The sequence below is a fragment of the Equus caballus genome, chromosome X (assembly GCF_041296265.1).
Source record: "Equus caballus isolate H_3958 breed thoroughbred chromosome X, TB-T2T, whole genome shotgun sequence".
Lineage (NCBI taxonomy): Eukaryota > Metazoa > Chordata > Mammalia > Perissodactyla > Equidae > Equus > Equus caballus.
Window position 1 is genome coordinate 23,518,807 of NC_091715.1, and position 21,913 is coordinate 23,540,719.

Genomic DNA, 21,913 nt, shown 5'->3' on the forward strand with positions numbered 1-21,913 from the left:
ATATAAAATTTCCCTTCCTACACATATTTTTCTTTCTTACCTCCTGCCTGCACTACCCAAATTTCCATACCTCAATCTGTAGTTGTGCAGCTTTGTCATCCTTTAAAAGATGAATTTGAAGCTCTCTGGTAGCTTCCATGCATGCCAATTCAGAATCTTTGTCTATTTCAGAGTAGCACACTGCTAAGAAACCTGTGGAGAACTTCAATGCACTGTACTGACTTCCAGAGACTGTACTTATGGAAATTAATTTTATTTTTGTGTCATATATTTGTTTCTTGATTATGTCCAAAAATATCTGTTAGTTCCTAATATTTGCACTGGATTTAAGGTTAGATTTTTTCCCCCTTATAAGACAGGACCCTAAACCAGTCCTTTCAGAAACCAGTCCTGGGGGCCAGCCTGGTGGTGCAGCGGTTAAGTTCGCACGTTCCGCTTCTCAGCGGCCTGTGGTTTGCTGGTTCGGATCCCGGGTGCGGACAGGGCACTGCTTGGCAAAAGCCATGCTGTGGCAGGCGTCCCACGTATAAAGTGGAGGAAGATGGGTGTGGATGTTAGCTCAGGGCCAGTCTTCCTCAGCAAAAAGAGGAGGATTGGCAGTAGTTAGCTCAGGGCTAATCTTCCTCAAGAAAAAAAATAGTAAAAAAATAGCCAGTCCTTTTGCAAGTATGTATACATACAGAGAGAGAGAAAGTATGTAGCAGAAAGAGCTGAAGAAACCATGATATTTCTTTGAGATCTGCTACTTGCTCCCTTTTGGTCCTTATTAGATTTTTGGGAGTTTAAGGACATACATTTTCAAAGAAATCCAAGTTGGAGCGTATGCTGCCTTTCTCCAGAAGACATCTATTTTGGGATTTGAAATAATATAAAATTAGAGGCTAAGAATGGGTAACTTTCTTTTGTTTTAAACAATGCTAAATATATTATGTGTATATATATATATATATTTTATGTGTGCTAACCCAGCACTAATTATCTTCTGTAGCATATAGAAGGGACAAATGAATTAGAAGTTTAAAGGTGTGAGTTCTAATCTCATTTCTGCCACTAATTAGATAGTAGAACTTGGACAAATCGTTGACTTCTTTAGGCATTGAGTCTCTTTGCTGTAACCTCAGGAAGTTGAAAGAAGTAACTCTGTCTGAATTGTTTGTACAATACATTGTGTGTACTTGGTGTGTACTGCAGGGTCACCCTTGCCAGAGAAAACTAGATCTTTTTAAAATTCACATTAATATTATTTCTTCCTTGCACAGGATAATTGAGTGTTGGCTCTCAATTGTGAACAGTTTTTTTCTCCACATACATGTATAACCATTTTAAAAACATTAAAACCAGCAGTCATGATTTAACTTTTTGCCTAGATTGCAGCTCATCTGTTGTAAATAATAGAAGCCAAGTAGGTATGTGCGGACGACTTTTACCATAAGTCCTGTAGGAGCATTCTCCTTACCCCAGTTACCCAATTCCACAGTGTTTCCCTGATGGCAGGGAGCCACAGCACCACAGCAGTCATCCTGCAAATTTGATGATGGCGGATGGTACTCTTTACTTTGAGAGTGCGTAATTCCCCTCAAGAGGATCATATGTTTATTAATCTGTCACAAGTTGCTTGCGTCCTGTTAGCTCTTCTCAGTAAATAGGACCATAGCGTTCATTGGATGCTGCTTTATTTTTAGCTTTTTGAATCACCTCCTGATGAACAGAAACAGTAAACAAGTATTAAAACATCGAAAGTAATTTGAAAATAGTGCTTTCCTGGGGAGTCTGGAATTCCAGACGTTACCAGACAGTTGTAAATCGGCAGTCACCTCACATTGCTGGGGAATAAAAGCCAGGAAAATAAGAATATCTAAGTGTGCTCATATGGAGGCACTTTCTGAAAATCAGGGGTCAGTTGCATTTATAGAACAGCAGGAGGGGAAAACTGGAGTGAGGAGTCCATATTATTTTTCATCAACTTTACTCATTCTTGTCCAGCCCACTCAGATATCCCCGATGAAAAATGTAAGAACTTATCTGAATTCTTATCTTTCACACTAATTAAACACCAAACACCAAGGCACTGTCATGGCTATATTGTCTGCTCTACCTCCTGATCAAACACCGTGTGACCATACTGCAAAATGGAAATAGAGGGGAGGCAGGGAAAAGGGACACAGTCCTGATAATAAGATGTAACACTTGCTGAGTGCTGGCTGTAAGACGGGCACTGTTCTAACCTCTTTATATTTTAACATATTTGATTCCCACAACAACCTATGGGGTCTTTAGTATCATTTTCTCCTATACAAATGAGGAAATGGAAGCTTAGGGAACCAAGTCACTTTCTCTAGTTTTCAAAAATAATGAGAATTGAGCTGGAATCTGAACCTCTGCGGGTGGACTTTGGCGATCTTGCACTTAACTGGACCCTGCCTGTATTAAAGAACGTCCGGTGATTGATACAAGGAGGTGTGGAGAAACAAACAAAAGTAATCAATGTTTGAGCAGAAAGAAAACCTAAGACTCATGAATTTAAAAGATGATCATGGAAGTTTCAAAATTAGAAAATTCTCCGTTCTTTAAGAATTCTAACGGGTTGTACAATTATCAGTGTTATTCCAAAACCTGAACGCTTTCTTACAACACATTTGAATGTGTCCTAAGGTAGTTAATAGCTTAACTTAGATCATTACTTTTTTCTGAAAAAAATTATCTTAAAATGAGCCTGGGAAGAGCATGCTCTAGTCTGTACTAGAGTAAAATTAATAAATAATACATGAGCAATATTGCTAGAAACCCAAAGAGGATTTTTTTTTCACTTGGGTGTGAAGCTCAAGCTAAAATTGAACATACTTTCTTTTCTCTCAAAGCTGTTTCTTTTTCGGTATTTTCCATGCTTAAAGATTGACTCTGCCTTTCATGTACTCATCTGAGAAAAATTCTTCATCATCTTGGATGCCTCTCTCTTTACTCCTTCACTCTCATATCCATTCTATAACTTAAATATACTTTGAACATGATCCCTCCTTTCTATCTCAATGGGCATTGCCTTGTTGCAGCTGCCATGTTTCTTCCCAAATGAATGCAATTGCTTTCTAGTTTGTCTGACTGCACTTAGTCCTCCTTCCAATCCAATCCATTTTTGTCACTACAATCAGAAAAATCCTTCCAAAATCAAAATTTTATCATTTCCTAACAGAAAGTCCAAATTCTTTGCAGTGGCTTGCATGACTTTCAGTCTGGCTCCTGCACATCTCTCCAGGCTCAGTTCCTGCTGTTCCCTTATAACTACTTCATAATCCAGCCACACCAAATTATTTGCAGTTTCTCACACGTGTCAAGTTGTTTCATGCCTTCAAGCCTTTGTGCATACTGTTCCCCGAAATAGCCTTCCTTAGAATTGCCAAATTCTTACTTATTGTTTAAGACAACCAGGTATCACCGTGTGAAGTCTTGTTTCTTTCTTTGACACTACTGTGGTAGTATATAGCTCTTTGTAGTGCTTATCACATGGGATTTCAACTGTTTACTTGTGTATCACTTCTCCTGCATTGGGAGGGGCTGAGGGCAGGGAATATGTCTTATCATTCTAGTAAAATCTCTGAACATGTTCTCTCAGGACTTTTTTAAGGCTGCTGATTGACTTTGTTTAAAGGTTAAGGGTTTCACCCATGAAATATTTTAGATGTACGTGTAGGCTGCATATTATACGAAGCTAGAGACATCTACATTCAATAATTCTACGTAATAATTTTGTAGCAGTTTTCTTTGTTACCCTATACAAAGCTGAATAATTAACTGTGAAGGAAGACTCTATTTTGCTCTTCTCCTCTCAACACTTCTGACACCAGATGTGCAGGGTTTGTTTTTTTTTTTCACACCAAGCAATTCTGCAACACCAGCTGGATGTCCTACAATTCGGTTCAGTTCTGACACTATCACTTGTTAGCATCAGATCCCACAGGTTAAGGACTCAGTCCTACAAGAGTGTCCCCCCACTACAATTCAGACACCAATTGCAAGTCCAGGTCATCGCTTGTGCTTCTGACAAACTGGGTACAAATCAGAGGTTCCCACAACCCCGTCCTTGGATTCAATCATTTGCTAGATGGCTAGCAAAACTCAGGCAAACAGTTGAATTACTATTGCTGATTTATTACAAAGAATATTTCAAAGGATACAAGTGAACACCCAGATGGAAGACATGTATAGGGCAAGGTATGGGGGAAGAGGCACAGAGCTTCCATGCCCTCTCCAGGCATGCCACCCTCTCAGAACTTCCACGTGTTCATCAACCCTGAACCTCACCAGTCTTTGTGTTCTAGAGGTTTTATAGAGCTTATTCTCCAGCACTTGTCACCTTCCCTGAAGGTCAGTGAGTGGGGCTGAAAGTTCCAACCCTCTGGTCACTTGGTCTTTCTGTTGACCAGTCCCATCCTGAGGCTAAAGGGGCTCCACCCTAAGTCAATTTATTAGCAGAAACTCAGGTGTAATCAAAAGGGGCTCCTTTCGAATAACAAAAGACACTTATCAATCAGGAAATTCCAAGAGTTTTATGAGATCTGTGCCAGGAACCAAGGACAAAGACCAAATATATTTTTTATTATACCACAGCTAACCTATCTATTTTCTGGCCATTCTCATCATGTCATATTAGCATTTTAAAAAAAGCTAGAATCTAAATCCAATTGCTGCTTAAATGTCAAAGCACCTTGGCTGGATAAGGAGGAGGACTTGGGGGCTGTGGTCATGTGCACCAATGCAGAACAGAGAGGAACCAACATCACTGAGCATCTATGACAGGCCAAGCAGATTTTGATTCAATATCCCATTTAATACTTGGACAAGTGTTGTCCCACACCTGAGATTCAGAGGAGTTAAATAAGTTGCCTGAAGTTGCAGATACTAATCAGTGAAACACAAATCTAAGACTTTGATGGCCAAGTACACAAATAAGCCGTTGGGCACTTACCAAATGAGAAGTTCTCTACAAAACCTTGAATCTGATGTTTTATTCCTCTTTATTTTCACTGCCTGGCACCATGCCTGACACATTATCGATGTTCATTGAAAGTCCAGAGACTTAATTAGCAAACAGAAATAGTGCAATTTACAAGAAAACTTCCTTTGGTCCAACTCTTTCAAAGAGATCTCTAAACATGGTTTCTATTCTCGTGTATTCCAATTTATAAACCTGATTTAGGAAGCAGCTAGGAGTAAAATGAGACACTGATTTAATGAACTGATTCTGTAGAATCTGTCAATCTGTATGGGGTTGTCTTTACTTAATATATTAGAATGTTTCCCTTGTCTGAAACCTGGACTCCAAGTCTCAACCCAAAGGGATATGGGCTTGTAAAGATAGTGAGTTTGCAATACTTTTACCCAAGATTGTTTTCTTCCTAGACTCATTGATAGCTTGTCCTCTTTTGAAGACAACCAGTACTATAAGAATTGGGCAGCCTTATTGCTGTCCTTCCGTTATGCGTAATAGGTCAGTTACCTTTTTCTGCTTCTCTATTAAGTTTGCCAACTTTAGCATAAACCCAGGCCTAACTTCTTTCCTGGACCTAAATCTTCCTTTATTCCTTTCATTTTTCCAGGTAGAAAAATCTTTATTGAACATTTTTTCAAACCAAACCTGTATATGATACAAAACTTTTTTTTCCAGCAAATGAGAAATGAACACATGGTTTCACAGAACCAAGCACTGTTTAGCTGGGTGACAAGAGAGAGTCCTGTGGAATAAGCCATGATATACCACAACCTGGCATTAATCAATCAATGCAGTTTTGGGTTTTTTTCTCTCTTTTTTGTTTTAAGTGAAGTAAATACACTGCCTTGGCAGCACTTGCTTTTTGTTCACACCAGGCCACCATATTTTTTCTGCTTCGTTACAGAAACTCCACTTACTGTATGAAAGTATCCATTTCGCTGACGGTGGGCGAAAATGACACTGGGCTCTGCTACAATTCCAGGATGAAATACTTTGATAAAGCTGAACTTAGCAAAAGCAAGGAAATTTCGTGCCGTGACATAGAAGATTTTTTACTACCAACCAGAGAACCTGAAATCCTATGGTATAAGGTATGGCCTGTGAATGATTTTATTGCTTATAAATAGATTACTGTGTATCTTATTCTTGAACAAGTTGGATAAAAAACTTTAAATGGGTGTGATATAGTTCAGCTCTGCCTTCTTAAAATATTAAAGCAAGTTTTGCCCATCATAAATTTTCAAACCAGTGGTTTTAATAAATGCTAGTCAATATTTATATTGGTAGTCCATTGTAATAAGCTATTGTGTTTATGTTTATTTCTTGTTTATACTGACGATTATTTCAAGTCTATTATAATCTATGTTGATAATTTCAGGAACTAATGTATGTTAAGCGTTGATTTCAGAGCTCTTCATATAGACAGTCCAAAATGTCCCCACATAAGGAGAGAAAAGATTAATTTGCTTCTGTGGTAAAATGGTACACTCGTTTTATTGAAATGTTCTGTTTAATGGGAGTATCTTTGTGCATATTCTAATTATTTTCACATAAAAGCATACATATTTTGAAAAATAACATCTGATGAAAATTTATAACATTATAAAAATAGTGTTAGATTAACTGTTTTTCAAAAACCAAAAGAAGCTTTAGACTTAAGCAGAATAATCCAACCCCTGTCCTTCCTATCACATCATTGACTTTTCTGAATTTTAGGATTTGAATGTACTCTTCAGCTTTATTTATACCATAATAGATGTTTTTGTTATTGAATGTACTCAAGAAAATACAATAGAGATGTTATGAACATTTGTCTGGAGTATTTTATCCATGGTTTATAGGTTCCTAGTGTAAAATTTGCTTTTTTCAACTCACTGGAAGTAGCCATTTAGGAAGCTGGACCTCTTAGTAACTAGATCCAAAAACGCCAATCTACAGAATGTGAGCCCTCACGACTGATTGCTCGTGAATTCCAAACCTAGTAGAAATGAAACAACAAGCAAATCTTTGACAGTTTTTAAAGGATTTTGCCAAAATTAGTAATGCCCTTCTCTGAGTAAGACTTAATTTTGATTCTCGATAATAAGCAATGGAGGATTCAGAATATCAAGGGAACCGTTGAAGTATTTTTCTGCTCTTTTCTTGGATTTCTATCTTAGCCAATGTTAAACAGCCCTCCAGTATTAGCCCTACTGATTTCTGTTCCTGTGCAGATGAGTTTTGTTTTTTCCCTTTTTTAATTGTATGAGTATTTCTCTCCCTGATTCTCTGTGGTTTGCCTGCTTTCCACAGGCAGATTCTGAGCAAGCTCTAATGATTACTTCAAAGGGAAGAGGCATTAGGGAAGTTTGCTCCAAGGTCTCCAAGAACAAATATTTTTCTAGTGCTCTTATGTGTACATTCAGCTTCTAGATGCGCAATTTCTTTGTTGCTTGCTAATAAGTTGATCTTAAGAGTTATGCACTTCTCACTTTTTGAAACAGTATCTCAAAATTTGCTGAAACATTAGAACTCTGGACACACACACATACATTCACACACTCAATTTTTTAAATGGCTGGCCTCACATTGATTTTTTAGTCGTGTTTCCACCATCTCTCCAATCGTTATGACCTTATATAAGGACCATAACTAGGGGAGTGATGCGTGGAAGTACAGTATATGTGGAATTTAAAATTCTTGAAAAATTCAGATTATTTTTCCGTAGTCAAGGGAATATATTCTCCATTCATTCAGCGCACAATTTATGTAATTATGACAGTTTTTGCAATGAATATGAGCTTATGAAATGTATATTTTGGTCTGAAATAACTGGATAATTGTCCCTCAATTATGCACAGGCATTGAGCCACATAATCAAAATAATGGCCTGCAAAAATTTGATTCGGCAATAAATTTTTTTAGAAATAATGTTAGCTCTGAATAATGTCAGGGTTTGAAGCTATTTTATTCTCATTCCATTGATTTCGGATCTGGCTAGAGGAAATGGACTTGTGCTTGGCAAAAGCAGAAATCTCCTGGGCCAACATCATTTTAACCCAAAGCTTAATTCAGAGACCATAATTTGTTAGACCCAGCAACAATGAAATTAGATATTTATGGAACTATAAAGACCTTGCATATAAATCTTGGCCATTTCTTTCATGGATTATATAGTGTACATACCATGAAGATTGAATTATATCTAAATGTAACATTAAAAGATTTAAAGTATTGAAATAGAAACATTTTCTTCTATAGAATTAATTTTTCTACTTTCCACTAAAATAATTCGTTTTATATTTTATGTTATCAGTATCAAGGTGGTTAATTTTATAATCATCAATTGTGGAGTATTTGCTTCTAAAAAATGATGTCAGGAGTAATATGAACAAATGTTCCTTTTCTTATATCTAATAAATCAATGCATATCTGATTTAGAGACACTAATCTTAACAATTAATAAAGTGACTCTTGCTAAAAATACTCTTTTCATATTTAGGTACTTGATTTCCTGGAGATGTGGAGAAGATAGGAAAATCTAGCATTAATTCCAAACTCTTTAGCCCGCTTAAAATATAACTTTAGAAGCTTTTAGTTTGGTTGTTTTAAATACTTTATTTTTCAGTTACTTTATGCACCTCAAAAGTTTTATGTTCTTCATGTAGGAATGTAGGACAAAAACTTGGAGGCCAAGTATTGTATTCAAAAGAGATACCCTGCTTATAAGAGAAGTCAGAGAAGACGACATTGGAAATTATACCTGTGAATTAAAATATGGAGGCTTCGTTGTGAGAAGGACTACTGAATTAACTGTTACAGGTGAGCACAGTCTCCCATATTTCACTTGCAAGTAATGAAACTACCGTTTTAAATTTAGTTTTTGTGCTGCATATTGATTTTATCAAATGTATGCAATGAAAGGAAGCACTTAACCAAATGCTAAGTGGATTTCTATAGGTAAAACTTATTTCTCCTTGCTTTTAAATCATGTTGCACTAAAATGCATTTGGAAAGTTAAAGAAAATATGCTTAGGGAATTATAGAAATGTTAACTTTTGAAAGTACTTGAAATAATGAGTTTACAATTGCAGAAAATTGTGCTTGTATTTTGTAATGGTATCATTTTTGGAAACATTTTCTAAAGTGTTGAAATGGAACATATGAAATCTACCTCTGTCTTCCTGTCTTGCTCCAAATTAGAAAAATTACTTTTTCATTCATTACTCTATGAATCTGACATAAGTATTCTCATGAACTTGAAAATAACATAGTTTTAGGTACAATAATTGAATAACTATATGAGGTGCAGTACGTGGAGTCATTTCCATATCTGGTTGCTAAGATAGAAGGACATGCCAACAAGATTCAGAACATTGTCTGTAATCATGAATCTACAGCTCGCTAGTCGTATGACCTTGTTTGAATCACCACAACCTTCAAAATATCAGTTTCCTCATGTATAAAATGACAATTATAAAATTTGCCTTGTTTATTTCATAGGGTTTTTGCAAGGATCAAATGAGGTAAGGTAATAGGTATGAAATCAATTTGCAAAATGTAGAATTATATCCAAAGGGGCATCACTTTTTTCATTTTTATGTCATGTAAAATATTGTATGCATACTTATTTTTCTTTTACTTTATAGTGTACTTCTGTATAATTGGTTCTGAGAGAAAAAAGGGGGAAAAAGCAAGAGCAATATTAGCAAGTTAAAGATATTATTCTCATCTTACTGAGAAAGAGTCTTCTCAGTAACTTGTTTTGTACAATCATATTTGTGAAACATATATAGAAAAGTATAAAAAGGATATCACGGACTTTCAAGAGACTTTCATTTGTTCATTGATTCACTTAAAATAGTTTTCCTATATATGAAAAGTGTTGTGTTGTAGTCACTTCATCTTATAATAATCATCTTTTCTTTCAAATCTTGAAATTATATTTTGACTTAAAAACTAAATTCAATTTCATGAAATTCATTTGGTAAGTAGTAATTATTCGGATGGAGAGAAAATTTAGTTAAATAAGGTACTCTTTGGTAATGCCTTTGATAAATATTAGACTCAGTAAATAACCGACACTTGCAGTATATGCTACACTTGAATAATGAACAGACATTCAGTCTTGTATTATGTACCTGTGGTATGCATCTGTATGATTTACCCTACTTTGCTCTCCTGTTTTGCTGTGTGTAGTAGGTCTCTGTATAGAAAATTAAAATTAACACTTTATCACTTTACCTCTCTGATTAACAGAACAGTGAAAAATATAACTGTCAATACTTGAATTTTATTTACAATAAATACTGAATTTTTTATTATTTATTTTTTGCTCTCAATCTGTACTGAAGTAGCTTTTCCAAGGAGTAGGTATTGAGACAAAGGAATTTTAAAATATAATGAAAAAACGTCTATTCTGAAAAGAAGATGAAGGTACTTCTAGTCTTCGTTCTTTGGAGTGTGGAACTAACCCTTGTGAAGCACATCTTTCCCTTTTCTAGAAATACTAGGATACTAAACCACTATCTAGTAAGAGGCACTTGGAAAACAAGCCTGTGCAGACTAGAAACTGGGTCCCAAATGGTAAAACGACTTAAATGAAGCTAGTTTGTATAACCAATAATGGAATCATTTTCTCCTAAATGCTACCCAGGGCTACTATGTTTTCCTAACTTCATTTCTCCAAAAATATCTTCTTTTCTTTATATGAAGAGGAATAATTATTTCTTAATATCCAAGAGAAACTTACTGAATCATTTAATGAAAGTTTTCATTAAACTGATTATCGTGAATACATCTAACTTAAGTAGCCTTACCTGTGACATGGATTTGGGCAAAAAAGTTATAAAGCAAAGTTTGACTCTATAGGAAATTCTGGGTGGATGGGAGAGCTGCGTGCCTTAGGATGAGAAAATAATATTATTAAAATGCATTTTAGATATTAACAAGTCTATCGACAAGATGTCTTTATGCATAACATTGCTTTAAATGCTGTGACACTAGAGCACATTTACTTTGCCCATGGCCAAATTCAAGAACACGTCTTAGAACCCAAATTGTATCACTCAGTAAAGCAACAAAGGTGAGTTCTCTGGATGATCATTAGTCACTATTTTGTACTTGGTTTTCTGCATATCATGATCGTGTTATACTTAACATAAATATCATGCACAGCATTATATCACTAAGTTTTAGTGGGTCTGCATTAGTTGCTAATAAACAAATGTTTTGAAGTACATTAGAACGCTTCTTTAAAATGAAAAAGAAAGAATCCTACATGTGAAGAGAAAAGGAAATTTCTGGATAAATAAAGTGACTAAATGTTCAGGCAATATTGTAAGCTTTTGTGGGAAATCCTTCGCTTATCAAAACTTATGTGTCTAATTAAATGAAGTAGTGGTTCGGGGAAACAGATCACAGTGAAAAAAAAAATTAATAAACCTGCTCTTCACTTTTGGTATACTTTAAACATTTAAAGAAATTTTTAAATGTAGGATGTTTCAGCATCGTCTCTAGCCTCCACCATCTTCTCTAAGCCTCAGCCACGCTGTTTTTGCTGTTCTCCTCCAAATATCCTCCCCCTGAATCCTTGCTCATGCTGTGCTCCCTTTGGAATGCTTTTTCTTCCACATTGTCACAGGGCTGATTCTTACTCTTTCTTCAAGGCACAGCTAAAATGTTACCACTGTTTTGAGGCATGTAGTTCTTCATGTCTTCCTAGCACGTTCAGAATCCCCATTGCAGCACTCACCACATTGCACTATAGCTGTTTGTTGACATTCCTGTTTTTCTGCAAGAACATGAGCTAGTCGGAGTCCAGGGCAATGTCTTTTTTTAAAAATAAACATTTTACTTTAGAACCATTTTACAAAAATCATAAAGATAGTAGAAAGAGATCCCATATACACTACATCCAGTTTCCCTATTAAGATCTAACATTAGTGTGGTACATTTGTTACAATTAATGAACTAATATTGATGGTTATTGTCAACTAAAGTGCATACCTTATTCAGATTCCCTTGGGTTTTTTTTCCCTAATGTCCCTTTTCCCACCCAGGATATCCAGGATCCCACCCAGGATAGCACATTACATTTAGTTGTCATATCTCCTTAGGCTCCTTTTGGCTGTGGCTATTTCTGACTTTCCTTGCTTTTGATGATCTTGACAATTTTAAGGGTTACTGGCCATATATTTTGTAGAATATCTTCAGTTGTGATTTGTTTGATATTTTCCCCATGATTAGACTTAGGTTTATATATTCTTGGAAGACTATAGAAGTAAAATCACAACATATCATACTATCAGCATGATTTATCACTATTGATCTCGACCTTTATCACCTGTGGTGGTCTTTGTCAGATTTTGCCACTGTAAAGTTACTCTTTTTCCCTGCTTTCCACACTGTACTCTTTGGGAGGAAGTCACCATCTGCAGTCCATGCTTAAGGAGTAAGGAATTATGCCCTCACCTCTTTGAAGGCAGAGTATCTACATAAGTTATTTGGAATTCTTCTGCATGGGATAGAATTTTTCCCACATTTATCTACTTATTCAATCATTTATCTAATTTAGTGTGAACTCATGGATATTTATTATATACTTTGTAATTCAACATCACCTGATGTACTTTGTTGCTCAAAGTGTTCCAGCTTTGGCCCTAGGAGCTCTTTTAGTTGACTCCTTTGTCTCTCTGACATACTCCCGTCATTGTGTGTGTGTGTGTGTGTGTGTGTGTATCTCTGTGTGTGTGTGTCTTTGAACACTTCCTTATTTTCTGGCCCCACAAGATGCTCCAGGCCCATCTTGTGTATTTCCTGCCCCAGTCCTGGAATCAGCTATTTTTTCCACAGAGCCTTTGTTCCTTTTATTGGAGAATGGTACTAGAAAGTAAGATGTGGGCATCGGGAGTACTCATTGCCACTGGAGTATAGTTGCTTCTAAGACCTCTCAATTGACAGAGCGAGGAAATATGTATATACTAACCCAAGTGTATACACGTTACCTATAAATATTTGTATATGTAACTATCTGTATCTATGTTAAACTAAATATGAGTTCATACTGATATCTCCAACTCTAATCTATTACCATAGGGATAATTACAGCCTCTTCCCCTTGCTTATCTGTAGCCTCCCTGTCCAATAGTGAGAAACCCACCATCTGCCATCCATTTACTTAATTGTTCACTTCCAAGATAGATGTATAATGAGATCAGAATTGTTGACCTGTACCCCTGTAAGAAACAACTGTATCAACTAGATTATAGTTTATATACAGTTTCTTTTACCTTTAATCTTTAATCTTTAATCTTACAGACTCCGCACCATTCCCAAAGTTACTTAGGTCATCACCTGTTCCCCCCATCCTCTTCAGTGAGGTAGTCTCACACATTTGTAAGGTTTTGTTTTTTTTTTTATTTTATCACATTCTGCATTCCATCCTAGGATCCTCCATCCTCCTAAATGATGTCTTTAAAAATTTGCATACGTTAAGGTTTGTAGGGGAGGAAAAATAATTTTCCCTCTATCCTTCTGAGTCCTTGGCTGAGATCCCCTGTAGTAAAAGACAGAAGAACAAGAGAAGAACAAACATAAATTTATTAGCATCTATACCTTACATATACGTGGAAGATACCCAGGAAAACTTAGTACCTCCCCAAGATGGCCCAAGTTACCACCTTAAATACCATCTTCAGCTAAAGAAAAAAGAAAGATTTTTGGTGGGGGGCACTGCCAGTTATGGGAGGTTACTAGGAAAAGCACAGTAAGCAAGGGTAAGTCTAAGTTCTCCCTTCTCCATTGATAAGGGTTTCTGGAGACTGTTTTTTTTTAATTATTTTACTGAGGTCACATTGGTTTATAATGTTGTGTAAATTTCACATGTACATTATTATATTTTGGCTTCTGTATAGATTGCATCGTGTTCACCACCAAAACTCTGGTTTCCATCTGTCACCATACATATGTGCCCCTTTACCTCTTCTGTCCTCCCCCGACACCTTCCCCTCTGGTAACCACCAATCTGTTCTTCTTATCTATGTGTTTGTTTATCTTCCACATATGAGTGAAATCATACAATATCTGTCTTTCTCTGTCTGACTTATTTTGCTTAGCATAACACCCCAAGGTATTATGCTGTCACAAATGACATGATTTTGTCTTATGTATGGCTAAGTAATATTCCATTGTATATATATAGACCACATCTTCTTTATCCATTCATCTGTTGACAGGCACTCAGAGTCATCCTTCTCTTCCTGGTAGAGAGAGGGAGACACTTTTACAAATGGAGATTTCATTTATAAATGTAAATTTCCCTTACAAAAGGGTAACTCCTACTTTGTTTTCAGAGCTGCTTCTGTGTCTGTAGTTCCTCAAAATAATCCTTAAACCAAAGAGGCATATTTTGAGGAGGCAAATTCTGTTACCCTTTATTCCCACCTTTGAAACTTCCCCAAGACTCACAGTCCAGAAGCTGACTTGGTAGATTGCTCTCTATCTCAATGAACCAGCCTTAGTCCTAAGAATAAGTTAGTTCAGTTAGAGTTATGTCTCATTTCAGGAGGCAGTGTTGCAAGTGAGTTCCCAAAGTTCGTCCTATATGGTATGAGCAATCAGATATTTAATAAAAGGAATTTCTTTGGAAACACACACAAAGAACAAAGGTTAATGATAGGAGCAGACTACAAATCTAGTTTCTGAGTTGTGAGGGCAGCCAATTGAGAAGATTTCTAGATGTTGGGCTCAAAGAATCTTTTTGGTTTTCAAAATTTACCATTTTAACCATTTTAGGTGTACATTTCAATGACATTAAGTACATTCACATTTCTGTGCAACCATCACCCCATCCATCTCTAGAACTTTTTCATCTTTCCAAACTGAAACTCTGCACCCATTAAACGGTAACTCTACATTCCCTCCTCCCACCAACCCCTGGCAACCACCACTCTATTTTCTGTAACTATGAATTTGACCATTCTAGCTACTTCATATAGGTAGAATTATACAATATTTGTCCCTTTTCGTATGACTTATTTCACTTACTATAATGTCTTCAAGGTTCATACGTGACAGCTCATTTCTTTTTATCACTTTATAATTTTCCATTATATGGCTGTACCATAGTTTGTCCATTTGTCTAGTGAATGGTGCATGATGGATGCTTCCAGTTTTTGGAGATTATGAATAAAGCTACTATATACATTCTTGTGCAAGTTTTTGTGTGGATATAAGTTTTCAAATCAGTTGAGTAAATACCTTGGAATGCAATTCCTAGAGTGTATGGTAAGATTATATTTAGCTTTGTAAGAAGCTGCCAAACTGTTTTCTAAAATAGCTGTATTATTTTGTATTTCCATCAGCAATGAATGAAGAATTCCAGTTGTTCTGCATCTTTCTACCAATCTGAACTCTGTTGTTTGGATTTTACTGTTCCAATCGGTCTGTTGGTTTAATTGCCAATTCCCTAATGATAAATTATTTTGAGCATATTTTTATATGCCTCTGTGCCTCTTGTGTATCTTCTTTGATCTAGTGTCTGTTTAGGTATTTTACCCACTTTTTAATTGGGATGTTTGCTTTTTTCTTGCTCAGTTTTAAGAATTCTTTGTATACTTTTGATACAAGTCCTTTATCAGATAAGTGTTTTGCAAATATTTTCTCCCAATCTGTAGCTTGTCTTTGGATTTTATTAACAATGACTTTCACAGAGAAGAAGTTTGTTTTATTTTAGAGTTTTCTTCTTTTCTAATATACAAATTTAATTCTATACATTTCTTCTAAGCACTGCTTTTGCTGTATCCCACAAATTTTGATAATTTGCATCAAAATATTTTTTAATTTCTCTTGAGAAATCTTTGATCCATATGTTATTTAGAAATGTGTCAATTTCCACAACTGTTTTTCTTTTACGGATTTCTGGTTTATTTCCATTGTAATCTGAGCACATACTTTGTGTGATTTATATTTTTAAAAATTTGTTAAGGTATATTTTATGACCTAGAATGTGATCTTTCTTGGTGAATGTCCCAGGAGGGCTTGAGAAGAATGCGTATTTTGCTATTGTTGGATGGAGTATTCTGTAAATGCCGATTAAGTCAAGTTTACTTAGTGTTGTTCAAGTCAACTATACCCTTACTGATTTTCTGCTTGCTTGGTCTTTCAATTACTGAAAGTAGAGTGTTGAAATTTCCAACTATGTAGTGGATTTGTCTATTCAATTCTGTAAGTTTTTCCTCACAATTTTGATGTTCTATTGTTAGGTGCTTATGTGTTTAAGGTTGTTATGTCTTCTTGGAGACTTGATCCTGTCATTATATAATGTCCCTCTTTGTTTGTGATTATTTTCCCAGTTCTGAGGTTAGCTTTGTCTGAAATTAATATACCTAGCTCTCTTTTGATTAGTGTTAGCATGGCATCTCTTTCTTCATCGCTTCACTGTTAACCTATTTGATTCTTTATATTTAAAGTGGGTTTCTCATAGACGACACGTGGTTGGATCTTGATATTTTTTCCACTCTAACATTCTCTGTGTTTTAACTGGTGTATTTAGACCATTTGCATGTAACATGATTCTTAAATTATTGGATTAATGTATATTCTGTTTATCAGTGTTTTCAATTCATTGAACATTTTCTTTGTTTCTTTCCCCCTCTCTATTCTGCTGTTTCTGGTTTTAATTGAACATTTTATATGGTTCCACTTTATGTCTACGTTCTTATTATCAATTTTACTTTAAAAAATTTTTTAGTGGATGCACTGGATATTCCAATTCTTAGTTCTGACTAATCTCAGACCACTTTCAAAAAACACTATACCACTTTGTGTGTAATGCAGGTGGTACCTTATTGCAGAGTATTCCCAGTTCCTCCCTCTCATCCCTTATGACATTGCCATCATTCATTTCACTTATCCATATGTTATAGTCATCCAATAAATTATTAGTAGTACTTTAAACAGTTATCTTTTAGATCAATTTATAATAAAATAAATAAGATTTTGTTTTACCTTCATTTACTCCTTTTCTGACACTCTTATTTCTGTCATGTAAATCCATGTTTCTGACCTATATGTTCTCCTTCTGCCGAATAACTTAGTTTAACATTTCTTGCAGTGAAAGTCTGGTGATGAATTCCCTCAGTTTTTGTTAGAGAATGCCTCTATTTCTCTCTTACCCTTTTAAAGGATAATTTTGCTGAATGTTGAATTCTAGGTTAGCGGTTCTTTTCACCACTTTAAATATTCCACTCCACTCTCTTCTTACTTGCATGTTTTTTTTTGTTTGTTTGTTTTTTTTTTTGAAGCTTTTCTTGCTTTAATTGTTCATCTGCATCAGAAAGTCCAGTATCCCTGAGATAGGAACCACTGCAATAAGAAGGGAGTGAGTGAGTTCTCCCAAAGGAAGATTGTTGCTTAATTATGCCTCCTGCCCTGGTCATCAGGTGCAAACTGTGCATTTCCCAATCTAATGCTTGGCAGCACCAAGGCGTTTCAGTAACGGCTCATCATAAACCCAACATTCTCCATCTTCATGAAATAACCTTGTCTCCCATTGAATTTCCTTCTCCCTCCTTTCTCGGGCCTCTGCTCTCTGTCTTTCTTCAAGTCTATGCTTGGCTTCAGTTGCTGCATCAATGTCTCTGATTTTTAAGTTGAAAGTAACATCCTTCCAGAGGCAGCGGGATTCATACTCATTCTGATCTTCCAACTTCCTCACTTTCTTCTTGATTATAGGCAACTTCTTGGTATCTATAAAAACTGCATTTTCCCCAGTTGCATATTTTGCATACATTACACCATTCCATTCCCCTTCAATTGAGCAAAAAGACTTCTTGTCATTTGGAGAAAAGATCTCAGCAGTTATCCTGTGCTTCTTGCCCCCATAGAAAGGTTTAGTGTGGAAGACGATATTTGCACTATAGCCAGTTTTGGAACAATTGATATTGCACTCTCCGCCTAGTTCCACCCACGGCACGGTGAGGATAGACCTTCCATAACCATTGGGGAATGTGAGAATGTAATGTTCGTCATGGTCTAGACACGAGACACAGCCCTGCCCTATGTTGTGCACCCCTATTGACATCCCAAGGAATTTTGATTTGGTACAGATATGAGCATTGAATTGTATCTTCTTGTTAAAACACTCAGCGTAAAAGGCTGAAATAGGTGGATGATGGGAGACCTGTTCAGCCACGAAGGTTACACTGTTTTTGGAAACCCAGGGCACCGGTCCTTCTGCAACCAGCTCCACATTCTCTTCAGTATCATTTGGTAATGTCCAGTGACACTGAAAGATCTCGCCCAAAATGGGGTTGTATGGCTTTTTGGCAACTGATCCTTTCCTTCCTGCATGAAAGGCTGAGAGGTACCATTTCACAACTTGAACCATTCGGTCTCTGGCATCCTTCTGGTCACTAATGCTCACAAACAGGTCCGGATGTGCAAAAAAGTCTGCATACATTTCTAAAAGAGATCTTCTTTCAAGAATAAATGTTGGAAGAACTACCTTAGTAAGATCCATTCCAAGCCTAACCTGCGACAAGAGATGCATGATAATGCTCTTGTGCTCTTCCACTGATCCTGCCTCCCCTTCATCATCTCTATCATCGTGTGAATCGAAAAGGTCGGCATCACTTGTTCCATTGGACATGGAAGAATTAAGTGATTCTGTGGTATCTGGGCGCTTTAGACTATTCCCTGAGCTGCTGTGAGTTAAGACTGAGGCAGATCCAGAGGAATCTATTAAGCGCTTTGGGGATGAGCCACTTTGATGGAATTCATCAGCATCATAGAATTCATCTTCACTGCTGGAATAAGAGAACTCTGGGACTGTATTTGGAGACAAGTTGACATGGCTTGGAGAAGTAAGACTGCTACTAGGTGGTGAGTGCCCACTGCCTGTACTATTTGGTGTCGGAGTCTGATGATGTCCCAAGGTAGCTAATACAGGTCCAACTGGTAGAGAAGATGGACGCTGCTCTGACTTGCACAACTGAGCAGGTTCTGGAGGTAAGGCAGTCTGGGAAGGCATTGTGTTAATCACAGGTTCCAAGGGACTAGGTTGATATATTGCATCTACAGGATTAATAGTACTTATAATTCCATCTGCGTGCTTCTCCGCATTACACTGGTCTTTAGCAATCTGGAGCAACACAATGCAGTGTTTGATTGATTCTACCATGCTATTTGTTGTCTCTTTGAGAGTTTCAATTTTCTTTCTCTGTTCATCATCTTTGCAGTTTTGAAGTTTGTCATCAAAAAGCTTTAATTGTTCTATCAAGATTTGTAGGTAAGCATCAGCCTCTGTAAGTTTCTTATCAAAGTCTTGAACACTAGGAACAAATCCTGAATCCAAACCCCCACAGGGCGGCGGGAAGCAGGCGGGGAGAGAGCGACAGGCGCGCCCACGGCCTGGCCCGCGGCCGGCAGCAGGGACCCCGGGGGCTCAGAGGTGGGGGCCGGCCCCTCTCCCAGACCCTCGGGGTCTACTCACTCCGCAAGTGGCCAGCAAGAAAGCCATTCGCCAAGGCCCCCGCCCTCTGTGCCTCCAGGGGAGGGAGCGTGGGACCGCTTCCGAGCACCCCTTTTCACCCCCCTCGGTTGGACTCGCGGGCTGCGGCGCAGTCGGTCCAGCCAGGTTCAGCCCCCGGGCCGCCTCTACTTGCATGTTTTTTGACAAGAAGTTCACTCAGATCCTTACCCTTGTTCCTCTATAGATATGACATTTTTTCCTGTGTTCTTCCAAGATTTTCTACTTGTCCATGTTTTTCTGCAGTTTGAATATGATCTGTCTAAGCGGAGTGATTTTGTTATTTATCCTGCTTGGTGTTTCTGAGCTTCATGGGTTTCTTTTTTGGTGTCTGTCATTAATTTGGAAATTCTATGGCTGTTATTACTTCAAATATTTCTTCTGGTCTATTCTCTCTTTCTTCTCCTTCTAGTATTCTAATTATACATATATTATCCCTTTTGAAATTAGCCCACAGTTCTTGGATGTTCTGTTCCATTTTTTTTTTCTGTTTTCGCTGTGCATTTTGGTTTGTGAAGTTTCTGTTGATCTATCTTCAATCTAACTAATTCATTCCTTGACTATGTCCAGTATACTGATGGGCCCATCAAAGACATTCGTCATTTCTGTTATAGTGTTTTAATTCCTAGCATTTCATTTTGATTCTTATTGAGAACTTCCATTTCTTTGCTTAGTCACCCATCTGTACTTGCATATTATCTGTTTTTTCCATTAGAGCATTTAACATATTAAACATAGTTATTTTAAATTCCCTGTCTGATAGTTCCAATATCTGTGTCATATTTGAATCTGATTATGATGATTGGAGTTTCTGGCTCCAGTGGCTCCTGCTCCAAGTAAGCAGATCTCAGTGGTGACTTTGTGGATTCACCTATCTTTCCAAATTTGGTGGTGGCTTTTTGCCCTGAAATCTCAGTTCTCTTAGAGGTCCAAGAAAAGTTTTTGGTTTTCATTTTTTTCAGCTTTTTCTTGTAGCAATGAGAGTGACAATTTCCAGGTTATTTATGTGTGGAAGCTGAAAACGAAAGAAACAACGTCATTTTCAGTTTGGGGTTCTCAAAACCAATGAAAATCTAGCATGTCTGACCCATAGTAGCCACTCAACAAATCTGCATTCTTGAATGATATTAATTCAGTATCATGGATATATTCCACTTTAAATCACTTGCTCTTAAATTGTGTTTACAAATGGACAAAATGATACCTTTTTCATCTGAAAGCCAAAAATATATAGTGGAGGAATAACTCCCTCAGTTCAGATCCCATACTCTACTTTCATTAACATTACTGGGTATTACATCAACCTTTTATTTCCTACATTATATTGCTGCTTTGTATTGAGCTTTAAGTCAAATAACATCATCTTCCTTATATTAATTGTTGAGACAAGTGCCTAGCTGTGGTTGAACTTTTAAATACAAATATAGGGCTGAATTTCCCTATTAAGATTGCTTCATATTAATTTTTAACATGTCTTCCAGTCTCTCAAGATTTATTCTACCATATTTTGTATTCTACCATATTAGCTTTTCTTTCTGGACAAGTGTCGATAGATTTTTACTGGAAGATATTGCTGTTTTAATTGAAATCATTGTTTAAAGTGTTATATGCAGAAGGTCCTGTATAAAGCTGTGTAACATTCTATTACACACTTCTATTTTTTTTCCCAGAAATGTATCATTCACCTCTCTTTAAGTATGATTTTTTATCCTACTAAGAATTCCAGAATCCAGCCTATATTTCTTCTATTGTTTCTTTTCATTTAATAGTGAAATATAACAAAGTATATAAAATATAAACATGCAGCTACTTAACATATTATCAAATGAACCCATCTAGGTGAAGAAACAAAACTTTACAGGCACTACAGAACTCTCGGGCATGTCCTTCTGAATATAAACCTCTTTTTCCCCACTGCTAATTATGTTACTGACATTGTGACTTTTATGGTATTTGTTTTCTTGTTCTTTGTAAGTTATATTAGCTAGTAGTACATGCCTAAGCAATATAGCTAAAATTTTGCCTGTTTTTGAAACTTATAAATTTGGACCCACATCTTGTGTATTGTATTGTGGCTGCCTTTTCAACTCCAAGTTTTGTGTTTAAAATGCGTCCATGTTATTCCATTTATCTGCAACTTATTCATTACTTTGACACTATAGTATTCCATTATATGAATATTTCACAGTTTGTTGATAGATAATTGGAGTTTTGATTTTTTACTAATGTAAGTAGTATTGCCATTAATATTCTGTATGCACATACATACATACACAAACGCACATTTTTCATATAAGTAGGCGTATATGTAAGATTTTTTACCTTGGAGTGGATTTGCTTATTCAGAGTATGTATATTTTCAGATTTACTAGATATTGTTTAGGCTTCTTTGGATCATAGGCCTACTCCAACCAAATGGA

At 36.5% G+C, this 21,913-nt stretch overlaps 2 protein-coding genes across 2 annotated transcripts in view; one reads left to right on the plus strand and one right to left on the minus strand.

The window, feature by feature from the left end:
- IL1RAPL1 (interleukin 1 receptor accessory protein like 1) overlaps positions 1 to 21,913 on the plus strand; it is a 1,275,105-nt gene that overhangs the window by 753,713 nt on the left and 499,479 nt on the right. The window contains exons 4-5 of the mRNA XM_023633890.2: positions 5,889 to 6,075; positions 8,632 to 8,785. Of these exons, the coding sequence (XP_023489658.1) occupies positions 5,889 to 6,075; positions 8,632 to 8,785 (341 nt within the window). The remainder of the gene's footprint in view (positions 1 to 5,888; positions 6,076 to 8,631; positions 8,786 to 21,913) is intronic.
- LOC100052460 (oxysterol-binding protein-related protein 9) lies at positions 17,242 to 20,113 on the minus strand. The gene has a single exon (XM_070258707.1). The coding sequence runs from the start codon at positions 19,143 to 19,145 to the stop codon at positions 17,430 to 17,432; it is 1,716 nt and encodes a 571-aa protein (XP_070114808.1). The 5' UTR covers positions 19,146 to 20,113; the 3' UTR covers positions 17,242 to 17,429.